This window comes from Phocoena phocoena, chromosome 16 (assembly GCF_963924675.1).
Source record: "Phocoena phocoena chromosome 16, mPhoPho1.1, whole genome shotgun sequence".
Classification (NCBI taxonomy): Eukaryota; Metazoa; Chordata; class Mammalia; order Artiodactyla; family Phocoenidae; genus Phocoena; species Phocoena phocoena.
The window spans coordinates 24,766,342-24,779,797 of record NC_089234.1 but is presented as its reverse complement, the minus strand read 5'-3'; the positions used below and the strand labels follow the sequence as shown (position 1 = coordinate 24,779,797).

Sequence of the window (13,456 nt, the reverse complement as noted above, 5' to 3'; positions counted from 1 at the left end):
CGTATAGGCTATTACGATGTATGTGGAACTAGAGTGCACACATCCTTCTTTAAAATGATCCTATGTTTGCCTTGGACGTTAGGCAGTAACATTATTGAGCCCCCAAGGAACTGCGATATTTATAAAAAGATGTGAAGTTAAGCTCTTTCTAAATTAACAATGCTTTCCACCTGAAAATGTCCTGAGCTCTGCCTCACTTGGCCCCTTTATTTCCATCTCTCCACCTCTCCCATTAAGTAAGGAGACCAGAGCAGAATTAAGCACGGAAGTGTGGTCTCCGGCGCCCTCCCCCTTAGCCCTTTCCCTCTGGGACTGAGCCCAGTCTCCTATGGAGGGCAGGCTCTGTGCCTTCTAACGCAGCTCCTTGGCTGCTGGTTCCACGTTGCCATGGGCGTGGAGGAAGTCCTCATGCTCTCCGTCAGGAAGAACATCCTCCCTACAAACCATTCCATTGTCCTCACTAGGCAAGAGCATCCCTGTTTGTTTCAAGCTGGCAAGCACCGACCTGAGGAGCTGGTGCTGATTCCAGGCTGCAGAGCTGGGGAGCTGGAGGCCATGTTGTTGGGAACTCCAAAGACTGTGGGGGAAGAAGAAGGCTGGTGAGAGGACGTCCACACAGAACAGGGGCAAAGAAGCACAGGAAGAAAGGCCAGCACTGCATTGTGTTACATTTCTGTTTTTAGGAAAAACCTGGGCTCTTGCTTTGCAGCACGGAACCAACCATTAGTGTGTGGTGTGCCTTGGGTCATAACAGCCAATGGGCGGTCACAGGTCGGTGGGGTTTGAGTGGACATCAGTTCCAGCTAAGCCCCTCTTGTTAGTGACCATTTTACAGAGAAGGCATTTTAAGCCCAGAGAAGTTAAATGACCTCTTAAGGTCACACAGTTAATCCACATGGAGTGAAACCAGGTTCCTTACATTTGTTTTCATGTTCTTTCCCATTACATTTTTTTTTGGATACACTGTACCATGTAGTCCTTTCCATAGGGGACCCACCAGAGGAAATGCCATAGAAGTTGAATTGAAGTTCCAGTGGAAAAATCTTGGGATGCTTAGCCACAGAAAGCCCCTCTAAGAAGCCTTGGGGATGGCAAATGCTGGAGGGGTCATTCAGCTCCATCATAAGGCGTGGAGGGCTTAGGACTGGGAGGGGATGTGCACTGCAAGCCACGTACCTGATCCTGCAGAATAGGCATTGGTGTTGAGGAGGGATGAGCTCTGGGCTGTGATGTTGTTGTGATAGGTGCCCATGGAGGACCCTGCCGGCAGTGTGGAGGACCACATGTGGGAGGGAAGGTTGGCATCCAGGATGGTTGTGTCATAGGTGCCGAACACTGGAAACAGACATGCCCGACCACACCCCAGTGAGAGACAAACCCTCTCTGTACTGGGGGGATCCAGTGGGCTTGGTTTGCCAGGACTTTCCTGGTTTTAGCCTTGAAGATCCCATGCCCTGGCAACCCCCTCAGTCTGAGGTGAACTGGGACAGTTGGTCATATCACTTCTGTTTGAAATCTCAGAGCTGGTGAAAACCTGACCTCTTGGGTTAGAAATTCTTGTTGGCTCTTGGTGAAATCTGAGGTAGGTAAATTTTGCTCTGCGGTCCACCCATTTCTCCTGCTAAGCCCCCTTTGCCACCTCCTGGTGCATTGTCCCCACCAACGGTCTCTCTCTCCCTCTGTTGCTGACTCCACCTTCAAAGATGCCATGGACCCGAGACTCCCTTACAGGAGAATTCCAGGCAGACAGCAGCACAGGTAGGGAAGCCCTCCGTCCCAAGGCCACGCCGCACGGGTGGCAGCCTTCTCCGGTTGAACCCTCCTTAAACATTCCCATGTGCCAACCAGACCCAAGGGGCACTCTGCCCCCAAGAGGGGCTATGGGTACTTCTTCAAGTCTGAAGTCAATTCTGCCTATTTCTCATCTGAGAGGGAGTTAGCCACTCAGGTCACAAAGTACCCTGAGGTTTTGGTTTTATATTGAACAACACAAGATCACTGTCTCAAGAAGGTTTTTCTTCAGTAGTGAATGAGAGGAAAGCTTCACCTCATAGCAGAACTGGCTTCTTTCCTCATCTCCCCCCAGAGACCTTGCTCTTGGTAGGCACGTGATATATGAATGCTGAGCTACACCCATCCTGCTTGACTCCCCCCAGAAGCCCTCACATCCACACGGGCAGTGGCCGTGTCCATCCTGCTCACTGTCTTTCCTCAGTGCCCGGTGCTTGGCATATAATAAATGTTCATTGGATGAATGAGTGAATGATAGAAAACACCGCAACTTTCCCCAGTAGTCTTCATTCAGGGAACCTGGCCAACACATTCCCAGGACATGTCAAGAATCTCCTGGGAGAGAATCTCTAGGCTCTAGAGCCGGACTATAGCCAGCACATAGAATGGTTGACCAGACTGGGGTGAGAAGGATGCAGCCCACATTCTCACGCTGCAGGAAGAGCAATGCTCAGGGTTTTGTGAAGTCTCTGCCACGGCCTGAAAGCCCTGCGCGGACACATCTGCCACCTTGTTCCCTTCCTTCCACAGCAGATCGGGGCTGTGGGGCTTACCTGACTGGGAGCTCGCTGTCACCAGTTTGGTCTCCACGGTGCCTTTCTTGGGGATGGGGAGTGTGTTAGAGGAATTCCGGGTGGGGCTCACGCTTGCTGATCGGCTTCCCTTGAGCAAACGCTTGACGTCATCCAATTCCGTCCCTGTAAAGGAATCCTCCACTTTTCCATCAGGCCCAGGATCCCTTCCTGAGTCCAAGTGCAGTGGGAGGAACATTCACGGCACTCTGAATACTAGGGAGGATGAAGCATCCACCTCACCCGCCGGGACGTTTTTCATTAGCCTTATAATTTTTGCCTTTTGTCAATTTATAGCACCGATTAACCTGGTGTTTTGTAATATTAGTGGCTGCATAAATAGAGTGCCTCTACAAGGCAGTCAAAGTTCTCAGTACATATTTCCTAATTAGACCTCATCAGACAGCACAGGGAAGATTCTGTGGCTGGAAGACACTGTCATCCTGGAACATTTACACCCAGGACAGTTGGAGCACCAGACCCCTTGAAACAAATGCTTCAACAGTGGTCTCATCCCGGGTACAGGATGCCTCAGGTGTTGGGTCCCTGACCTTGTATGCTCTGTAGTGTCAAAAGGAATTTGTGGCCCATAACTCTTAAATATTACACTGCTCTCCTGTGGGTTAATTGCAAGACCCTCTGGCTGATACAATCTGTAGCGAGGTGGTTCAGTGGAGTGAGCACCCCGTGCCTCCTGAGGTGGCCAACAGAGGGGAGGGAGGCGTCGCGCAAGGGCAACGCACAGGACATCTTCAGACAACATTGCTGGAGGACTGCCCAGGCAGCCCCTCTCCCGAGAGCTCCAGCCTTTGTGCTCAGGCACCCCGAGCCTGGAAGGACTCAGGTGAGACAGCATCAGGCCTGGAGTCCAGCCCAGGCCCTGAGCTCTTTGGGCAAGTCCCAGGCTCTGATTGCTGAGCCACTCGACCCAGATCTTTCTCCTCCTAGTCTTTGTACTTGGCTCTCACCCATTTGGGCTCATTTCAAAACGGCAAACAACAGGAGTCCAACACAGTCAACAGACAGAGACCGGGAAATCCTGGACATTCGAGATAAAGTTCAAACTCCTACACTCTGCTTCTGAGCCTTCTCTAAGCTTCATCAGCCCCACTGCGTCCCCTCCTGCTCTTTTTCCTTCAGCTGCACTGAACCTTCCTCCCGTGTCTCTGCCCTCTCATCTGGCTGAGTCTAGCTGACCCACCCTTCAGTCTCCCTTCAAGCGACTGACTAGCCCGGGGAGACTCCTGTGGCCCCCACTCCCTCAGCTCCCAGAGCTGTCACGGTTGGTAGGTTTATTGTCTCCCCTTAGTCTGTGAACTGTGAAGCATCAGGGACCATGACTGACTCACAGCTCCTCACTCCCTGCACCCAGCCCGGAGTCCCCGTCACAGAAGGCCTTAGACATGTCACTTATGGTGGAGTGACACGCGCACACACGCGCACACACGCACAGCAGTAGCCCTGGATTCCTGGGTCCTTCCCAAGACCTGAGCACTCACATCGGGTAGATGGGGATGCACTCTGCAGTCGAACTCGGATCTCGCTCTCTGTACAGGGGAGAGATGGAGACGCTGTGAGTGAGGGAGCCTGGCTCGCAGTGCCTGACACTGAGCTCTGAGCGGCAGATTATTTTTGGGCTGCTCTGCAATCTGCGTCCTGGGAACAGAAAAGCTAGGTGTGCCCAGGAAGAGTGCTTAGAAAGAGGCGTCTTCTCTCTACCCCCTAGCTTGCCCACAGCTAACCTCCCAGGTGCCTGGAGCAGAAACGCCAGGCTGAGCCCCGAGACTCCGTCACGATCGGCAATGACCAGCCCCTCTCACAGGGCCCACTCCGCAATAGCAAGACAATTCTAAAGCCTGTAGTGTTTCCTTAGCCATTCTGGCCTCTTTAGGGCAGAAAGTGGGTGATTTTACATTATTAGCTTCAGGTGGAGTATGGGCCTCTATCGGACTATCAGCCTGAAGTTGTAGGCGGTCGGTGTGTGTCTAACTTTCCAGTTTCCAATACAACCAGGCCCCTGGGAAGTTTAGACTGGTCATTGAGAACTCCCAGGGCCTGTGAAGAATTCTGCCTTCCATATAGCCCTCACACGCTCCTTGCCACCCTCACCGGATATATCAAGGCCAGCTTTCTCCAGGACACATTCCCTCCTAGGGCCTTATCTACAGGCAGTTGTGGAGAGTGCAAAACTCTCAGGGAGCCCTTTGTCCCCTGGAACGATGAAAAAGAAGGGCTTGTGCTCACTTTTTGCCGCACAAAGGCAATTATAGCACATCTTGTTAAAGTCACCCAGGAGACCGGGTGCGAAACCAGATGTGACGCCAGCACCTTCAGACAATCCACAGCAGTGCGAACCACTCCGTGTACTTGCTAGGTCGCTGTCAAAATCTGCCCTTCCCACCCTCATGGAGCCAGCGGAAGATGCCCAGACGCTACAGGCTCCTTGAGGGTGGAAGTCGTGACTTATTCATTCTTTACACCTCACATTTCCTGGCTCACAGCTGGACACACGTTAGCAGCTCAGAAAATACTGGTTGAATGAACTGAACTGAATCCAGCAACAGAGCTCACCTCGTGTTTGGCTCCGTCCTCTGGTTGAAGAAGACGCTGAGAAACAGAGGAAAGTAATATTAGGCACATATAAGAGGTGGCATGCTAAATATTTGTGACATGGAGGAAGACCTATTTGGGTGGGAGGTGGAGGTTGTTTTCATAGTGCATCTATATCCAGATAGAAGCCTTAATGTACAGTGGATGCTTAGTAAATCATGCCCACATAGCCAAAGGGCAGAGAAAGTTTTGTAAGCCTCGGTGCATTTAGGGTGTTAAGTTAGCCAATGAATGTGAAGTTGGCTCACACTTAGTGTTAACTAAGGAAATTGTTTGGGCGCGTGATCCACTCGGACTGGCTGACCCCACCGGTCAACTGTATCGAAAGCCTGCCAGGTCTTTCCCTTTCCGGGTCTTCTGTAGAGACTGCCTTCGTTTTCCCACTGTATGCAAATAAATGCATGAAATTATAATCACTGTAAAATCAACGATCGTATCATAAATTCATGCAGTGAGAACCCAAGAACGCGGACTAAAGATTTAAGGTCATGTGAAGAAGATACAGCATAGGGTTTCATTTGGTTAAAATGTGTCCCTTTGAGACTGCTTTGGAGGAGGTGCTGGGATGTTTGACATCTGCGCATTCTAAGCCCTGCTCCCCTTGGCAGGGAGGTCTCGTCCTGTGGAAGGAAAAATCCTATGACTGTTGCCTGGCCTGAGGGCTTATCTGTCCAAGCCTGAGCCTTGTATGGATAACTTGCCATTTCACGAGCAAAAGAACGTGGCTGACAGTCCCCTTAAGATGCTTCAGGATAAAGAGCAGGGAAGAGGGGTCAGCAGAGGTCAGACTCCTCGAGAAGAATCCGCTCAACTCATGACGCTCCCCCTCCATCCCCGCCAGGCACGTTTGACCATTTCTACAGAAGATAGGGATAGGACATACCAAACTCCTTCCGAGGGTACTCAGGGGAAGAGTTGCCGCTGGAGCTCCCTGGAGAGAGGAGAAAACACTTAGTACAAATGGCCCCTTAGGCCCAAATGGCTTCCCAGAGAGTGGGTCCCTTCTGAAGCTCTGCAGCCTGGGTGTTCAGCACCCAGGATTCGCCCAGTGGATGTGCTTGCGGCACTCGCTTCTGGTCACTGATCTACTGTGGTGGGGCAAGGTTTGAGCAAAGGAGAGCAGGAAGTTTTCGTTTCCTTTTTGTTTTCACGTCCTCCACTGCATTGGCCCTATGCAGTGCTGACACCAGCGAACCGGCTCTGATCAAATGAACGTGCTGTCAGCACCAGGGGTTCTCTGACTCCATGCAGCTCGTCCCGGATGTGGGCCTTGTGAAATGAAGAGACAAGCCCACGTGCCGGCAGAGCAGCAGGAAGCACTGTGGTGACCCCATCCACCTGGCCGAGATTCGGGGCTCTCCCTAGCCCTAGCAGCCGTGGGTCAAAATCCTTTACTGGGGTACCCATCCTTAATCCTGCTTCTCCATCATTGGTACCCATATCCATTCACTCTTAGACCCATTTGCCGCCTGGCTTGTCTATTTTCCACTAAAACTGTTTCTTCAGATCATCAGGAACTCCAGTAACCTCAGGAGCAGGACCCAGATGCCTTCCTCTCGCCTTCTCCTTTTCGGTCATGAGCTTCCTCCCTCCCTCTCTCTCTCTCTATCTCTCTGACTTCAGTGGCGTCACCATTGACTCCTCCTCCTTTCTGTGATCTGGCTCTTCTTTCTCCATCTTCCCCCAACTTTATCTTTCTATGCTCCCTTCTGCTTTTTTTTTTGCATTACGTGGGCCTTTCACTGTCGTGGCCTCTCCCGTTGCGGAGCACAGGCTCTGGACGCGCAGGCTCCGCGGCATGTGGGATCTTCCCAGACCGGGGCACGAACCCGTGTCCCCTGCATCGGCAGGCGGACTCTCAACCACTGCGTAACCAGGGAAGCCCCCCTTCTGCTTTTAAACTCTTTCCCTGGCCAACTCCTTCAGTTTTCCAACCTCTACTAACAACTCCTTGTGAAAAACCCCAAACCGGATGTCTTGCCTTGACTTCTCCCCTTAGTTCGAGTCCTGTGTGTCCCACTGCCTGCGTGGTACCCCCACCAGAAAGCTGTGCCAGCAGCTCTACTTTAGGACAAAATAACTGAACTCATCCACTGGGAGGCCTCCCCCTGGCTTCCCTGCTTCAGTCGTTGGCACCACAATGAACCCAACCACCTGTGTCTGAAATCTCAGTGGAAACACTGACTCCTTTTTCTCCCTTCCCCCCAAAATTGAATAATTAACAAGCCTGTCAATTCCAGCTCTGCAACACCTTTCACTCCAGGTCCTCCTGTCGGCTCCCATTGCTACCACCGCAGTCCTGGCCAAGGTTCCCCTCCCCGGACTACTGATCACCTCCTAACTTGTCACCGTGTTCAGCCTCTTCCCGCCCTATTTGTCCTGAGCATGGCAACCAGAGTTCTAGTCCTGGACCACAGACATGATGGACGCTTTTGCTCGGAAATCTCTGTGGCTCCTCGTTGTGTGCAGAATAAAGCCCAAACATCTCGGCCTAGCACCGAATCTGAGTCTTTCCATCTCTCTTCACACAAGTACCACTGCTGCTCGTACCTGAGCCCTGGACTCCCTTCACTGTGCTGCTGTTCCTGCAGCCTGGAACAGGCCAGGTCTCCATCGGGTAAAGGTCTTACACATCATGAAGGCCCAGCTCAGATGCCACCTCCCACATAGACTCTTCCCTGAAGACCCAACTGGAAATGATAATCCCCTTCTACTTTACATTATAGTTTATCTGTCATCTTAACTTGTCTGTTAAATTCTAGGCCCTTTGAAGACAAGATCCAGGTCTGATTCATTTAAGCATCCATCAAGGCATTCTGCACGGCATTAAACGCCTGGTAGATATCTGATAAAATACCAGCTAAAAAAGTGACTAAATGGATAAATGAATAAATGAGGGGTCGATAAATCAACAAAATCCCCAAGAAACCTGAGTCCATAAAAGAACCGAAACAAGAGTGGAAAGAAAGGTGGGAAGGCCCAGGTGAAGACAGGTGGCTGAGGCTTCAGTCTTCAAAGGATGAGAGAAGTCACTGAGGGAAGAGAGTGGCTCTCTCTCAAAGTCTGTGGGACCGGTACCTTCGTATGTTCCATGGCGGGTGACGTGAGTTTTTCTCTCAAAGGTCGAGCCTGGTGAGTTGGGCAGAGTGGAGGCCAACTCACCAGGGGCCCTCCTGTAACTGGAGGTAGAGGCATTGCCTCGTGTGCTCCCACCTACAAGAGGGGAAAAAGCACAGACCCTCAGAGCACTTCACAGATTGACATACAGTTCCACTAAATGCACACAGACTGCTCCTAATAAAGGAGGGCCCTATGGAGGGGCCAGAGGACTTCAGGAGAGCACGTCTGAAAGGATCCACCCCTCAGCATTCCCGCGGCTGCTCAGAAATGGGAGATGAAATTATTGCTACTGGAAGGTAGGGAGGTCCTTTATGTCTGTGGCCAAAGTGCATGGAAATGGAGAAGCGGGATGTTTCTTGAGGACCTGGCCTGCAATCGTAGAGCACTGCTGGGTGGACTAGAATACAACCCCACGTGGAAGTATTCCTCGAGAGGTAAGGGCAGGCGCTGCACTTGGTCAGCCCAGCTGTTTGCCTGTCTTGGGTCTTTTCTTTAGTGTCATTCCAAGATTTTAAAAATGGCTTCAGCGGTAGTGTGTGTGTGTGTGTGTGTGTGTGTGTGTGTGTGTGTGTGTGTGTTTTCCCTGCTTTGTTTTGTTTCAGTTTGAAAGCTACCATGAAAGAATGCTTCTTTGGGAACAACTAGGCCTGTGTTGGACGTTTGCCCAGTGGAAACGCACAAAGTGTGGGTTCATATGTCACCAGATTTCCTTAGCACAGTAACCCAATCGTTAAGTTTCTTTTGTTGTTGTTAATTCAAACTGTAAACCCTCAGATATGCACACCCTTTTCTAAAAGAGATGGCTTAAAGAGAGTAATTCAGTGGAAAAGGAGTCAACTCCCCAGGAAGCCTTCTTAATTAATTATTGTTATTTATATTGGGGGACAGAATGATAACTGATTCCATTTTAAGTAGGCTTCAAATGTGGGTAAGTCGAAAGTCTCACCTTTGGTGGGATGTGTGTCCTTTACACAGCTCTTTGGGGTATTTGGAATGGGTGGCAAGCAGTGGTAATGGTCCCCCTCCATTCAGGACCCTCTCTCTCCCTGTCCATCTGCCCTTCCCCAGCCCTCACACCAGCAGGCACCTACTTGAGTTTATGTAGCCGCTGCTGCCATGCATCAGGCTCTGTTTCTCCAGCCGGCTCCCTCCACCAAGAGAGCCTGTTTTAGCATAGCCGTTGCTGGTGCCCCCTTCTGCAGAAAGGAGGAGCAGGTGACAATTTACAAGTGGAGTCAGTGCAGAGGGTTTCCTCGTTCCCTGCCCCTCGGAAGCCTTCCCTGGCTTCTCACTCACGAGGCTCTTGGTTTGGGGCCCCTTTCCCACCTGCACTGCACGATACATGCTGCCGTGCTCTCGGTTCGTTTGTTTTTGATACAAATGTCATGAGCAAATATTCTACCCAATTTAAAAAGAAAGTTCCCTGGGTGGAGCATAGCAAGTTGCTGATTAGGAAAATTAAATATTTGAAAAGTCAGCAAGTGATGAAAACTCCTTGAGGCCAAGGCCTGGGTTGGGCTTGCTTTTTTTGAATGCCTGGTCGGTACACTGGACATGGCAGCCACTGGAAGTGTTGGAGGGATGAGTGAGAGCTCTGGGTTGCTGGTGTTTCACCTGGCAGCCCATCATGCTCCAACCTCGTGTGTGGATGGAGGGATCTCCCCACTCCCCACATTGAGTCAGGCTTCCCAAGAGGTGCAGGGCTAGTTTGAGGGCTCAGATCTCCATTATAGAATCCACTAACCCTAATAACCTCCTGAGAAAAAAGTGGATTCAGACAGAAGCCTGGCTGTGGTTCCCTCCTCCCACCCCAGGCGCAGGCTGGATAAGATTTCTGAAATTTCAGTGTCTAGATCAGGCAAACTTATAGAGACAGAAAGTAGATTTGTGGTATTCAGGGGCTGGGGAGAAGGAAGGGGGAATGGGAGTGACTGCTAATGGCCATGGAGGGTTTTTTTGAGTGATGGAAATGTTCTAAAATTAGATTGTTGCAAAGGGGCTGCACGACTCTGTACACTAACAACAATTGAATTATACACTTTGCACGGGTGGATTTTGTGGGATATAAGGTAATTGCAATACAGCTGTTTAAAAAAAAAGATTTCAGGGCTTCCATGGTGGCACAGTGGTTAAGAGTCTGCCTGCCAATGCAGGGGACACAGGTTCGTGCCCTGGTCTGGGAAGATGCCACATGCCGCGGAGCGGCTGCGCCCGTGAGCCATGGCCACTGAGCCTGCGCGTCCGGAGCCTGTGCTCCACAACGGGAGAGGCCACAAGAGTGAGAGGCCCGCGTACAGCACAAAATAAATAAATAAATAAATAAAAGATTTCAGATATTTTGGACTTGCTCGACGGGAGAGTGAGTACCCATGGAAAAGGTTACATGTGGAGCCCTTCACACAGGCCTTACTGAGAAGAAAGCTCTCAAGATGGTCACTTACTTGGTGGTAAGGACGTAAGTCTTGTAGTTATTGTTTCCGTGATAACTAGAAAAAGACAAAGAAAAGATGAGATCTTAAGTAATGTACTGAAATCTCTGTACTTTGGCGAGGTGTCACATCGTTCACAGGCTCGGCTCATTAAATTAGGTTCCATATAGACTTTTATACACTTGTGCTTTAAGGTATTTGATCTGACCCACTGTAAAAGCAAATAGGTGCAATAACAATAGGGCTTAACGTACCTGGAAAACAGGTTTATATCCCTTTGGTACCAAAAGTAGTTAGTTACCCACTGATTTGAACAATGAGTTGTCTTGCATTAATGTCTCTCATATAACAATTAGATCTAGTCCAGGCCTGGATTTGCCCCTGAAGGAGGATCAGGCCCTCAAGTCACTCTCTTTCTCTGCACTGCCCCTTCTAAATGGTCACCCAGTCCAGCTGAGGCCAGCATATCATCCTGGCTGATTACACTGTGATGCGAATAATTACCTTGGACCTCTTTATGAATTTGGGGGTGTCTCAAGGACATCATAATTCATTCTAAAGTCTTCAGGGGCACCCCTGAGTGTGAGGAGGTGTAGGAAGGAAGGGGGCCGGTAAGTCACATTTGGTGCTTCGACAGATGAACATCCAAGACAGACTTGAAGAACCAGTCCCTTTGCCTCCCGAAACTGAGAAGACTCCAAGTGATGGTGAGTCTACAGAGGTCACAAAAGCTTCCGGTGTTTTTGAAAAACACCAGTTAGAAGAAAGACCTCTTGCCTTCCTGAATCACTCTTTCCTCTACAGCAGCATGGGGAGGTGAGTAGATTCCCGAAACCATAACTGGGCCAGTTCTGTGCTCTGCCTGTGACCATCACCAACCACTACCTCCCTCCGGGTTGGACATCAAGGAGCACCTATCTAGCGAAGGTCGCGGGTTTCTAGAAGCACCCTTCTCGTGCACAGGCCCAAGCATATTCACATGCGTGTTGTGTATGCACGTATGGTTGGTGAAAGGAGAAAAGGATGAGGAGGATTGTGGGGCGTCACTTTGTGCTGCTGGCAACGGCTGCATCCCACACCCGTCTTACTGCTCCCTCACCCTTTCCTTCTTCACCCTGCGTGTTCCTATTAGCTTGGTTGTCCTAGCAGCGACATGGCGTTATGAATGGAGCAGAAGCATCATTCCATGCGTAAAAGGAAACGGTTTTTCAGACTAAAATGGCAGCTTGATTTGAATAATAGTCCTTGAGCTTCCACTAAACCTCTCATTGTGTGGACCTTTGGGATCCTAAGACACATAAAAATTAATTCTTGCTTAAGCTAAAAGTCCCAAGTCTGTGGAGCCAGAATTTTTTATTGGCAATATATGAAAGTCACGGGATAAATGAAAGAGTCAGAGCTGTTAAGGGGCTATTTTAATGTCTCTGAGTTTATTATTTGGGCAATTTCACAAAAGAAATGTGTCTGTTTTCAGTTTTCAGTGTAGACTGCAACTGTGACACCAGTGTGATTCCAACTTTGTCCCTGCAATAATGGGATATTATTCTTTTGGATTTCTGTTGCCCTGTATCTCTAAAAAAGAACACGGTTAAGTAAGCTGTTGTAAATTCATTCAACAGGATATTATGAAACCATTAAAAATGCTGGTTATAAAAACTGGAACGTAGAAATGGTGATTTTCATCTTTGAAGAAAAAGCAGAACACATTTTGATTACAAGTGTGTTTAAAAAAATCAACAAAAGGCTTCTTATAGGAAGAAATAGTCTATTTAGGAAAACATTTAAAATGATACAGTGGGGAAAAAAAGCAAAAAGAAAAAGCTAAGAAAAAAACTAAAAACAAAAACATAAGAAATAGAAAAAAAGATACAGTAATTGTGGTAGAATTAGGAATAAATTATTTACTCTTTCCAAAATGTTTTTTACTTTTATAATGACACGTTTCATGCTCTTACGTCTTTCGGTGACTTCACTGCCATCTCGTTTGTTCTTCTTGGTTACATCCATACCATTGCCCCCTACGGAAAAAGCCAGAAACCATGAATAACCATGTCTATGACCATCACTTCATAAGTATAGGTCCCTACTATTCAAGCTGAGAACCAAAACTTGATTCCTAGAATTCAAAGCATAATTCTTTCATGTGTATATTTTTTTAACAAGAGTCATTCCCACTTCCTGTATCAGTGAGAGAGTAATTTAATAGTTCCACCTTGGATTCTACTCCTTTGTATTGGGATTTTTTTTTTTTGAATGGAGACACCATAATTTATCTCATTCCCCACTGATAAAGATTTAAGTTGCTTTCAACTTTAACTTTTTATAATAGAAAATATATACAAACAGGGAGAATAGGACAATGAATATCCCTGTTCCCATAATCCAGCCACAACAATCAAAAATTCATAACCTGTTTCTTAATTTATTTTTTTATACAGGTTATTAGTCATCCATTTTATACACATCAGTGTATACACGTCAATCCCAATCGCCCAATTCATCCCACCACCACCACCCACCCCTGCCGCTTTCCCCCCTTGGTGTCCATACGTTTTTCTTCTACTTCTGTGGCTCAATTTCTGCTCTGCAAACTGGTTCATCTGAACCATTTTCTAGGTTCCACATATATGCGTTAATATACGATATTTGCTTTTCTCTTTCTGACTTACTTCACTCTGTATGACAGTCCCTACATCCATCCACGTCTCTATAAAT

General features: G+C 48.7%; 1 protein-coding gene across 1 annotated transcript in view; it reads right to left on the bottom strand.

The window, feature by feature from the left end:
• The window catches only part of COL17A1 (collagen type XVII alpha 1 chain), a 42,788-nt gene extending 30,037 nt beyond the window's left edge, over positions 1-12,751 (bottom strand). Inside the window, exons 1-10 of the mRNA XM_065893738.1 lie at positions 12,697-12,751; positions 10,754-10,798; positions 9,404-9,508; positions 8,271-8,405; positions 6,076-6,123; positions 5,154-5,189; positions 4,082-4,129; positions 2,565-2,708; positions 1,177-1,335; positions 506-577 (exon numbers count right to left, since the gene is read on the bottom strand). Of these exons, the coding sequence (XP_065749810.1) occupies positions 506-577; positions 1,177-1,335; positions 2,565-2,708; positions 4,082-4,129; positions 5,154-5,189; positions 6,076-6,123; positions 8,271-8,405; positions 9,404-9,508; positions 10,754-10,798; positions 12,697-12,748 (844 nt within the window). The 5' untranslated portion in view covers positions 12,749-12,751. The remainder of the gene's footprint in view (positions 1-505; positions 578-1,176; positions 1,336-2,564; positions 2,709-4,081; positions 4,130-5,153; positions 5,190-6,075; positions 6,124-8,270; positions 8,406-9,403; positions 9,509-10,753; positions 10,799-12,696) is intronic.
• Between the last annotated feature and the right edge of the window lie 705 nt (positions 12,752-13,456).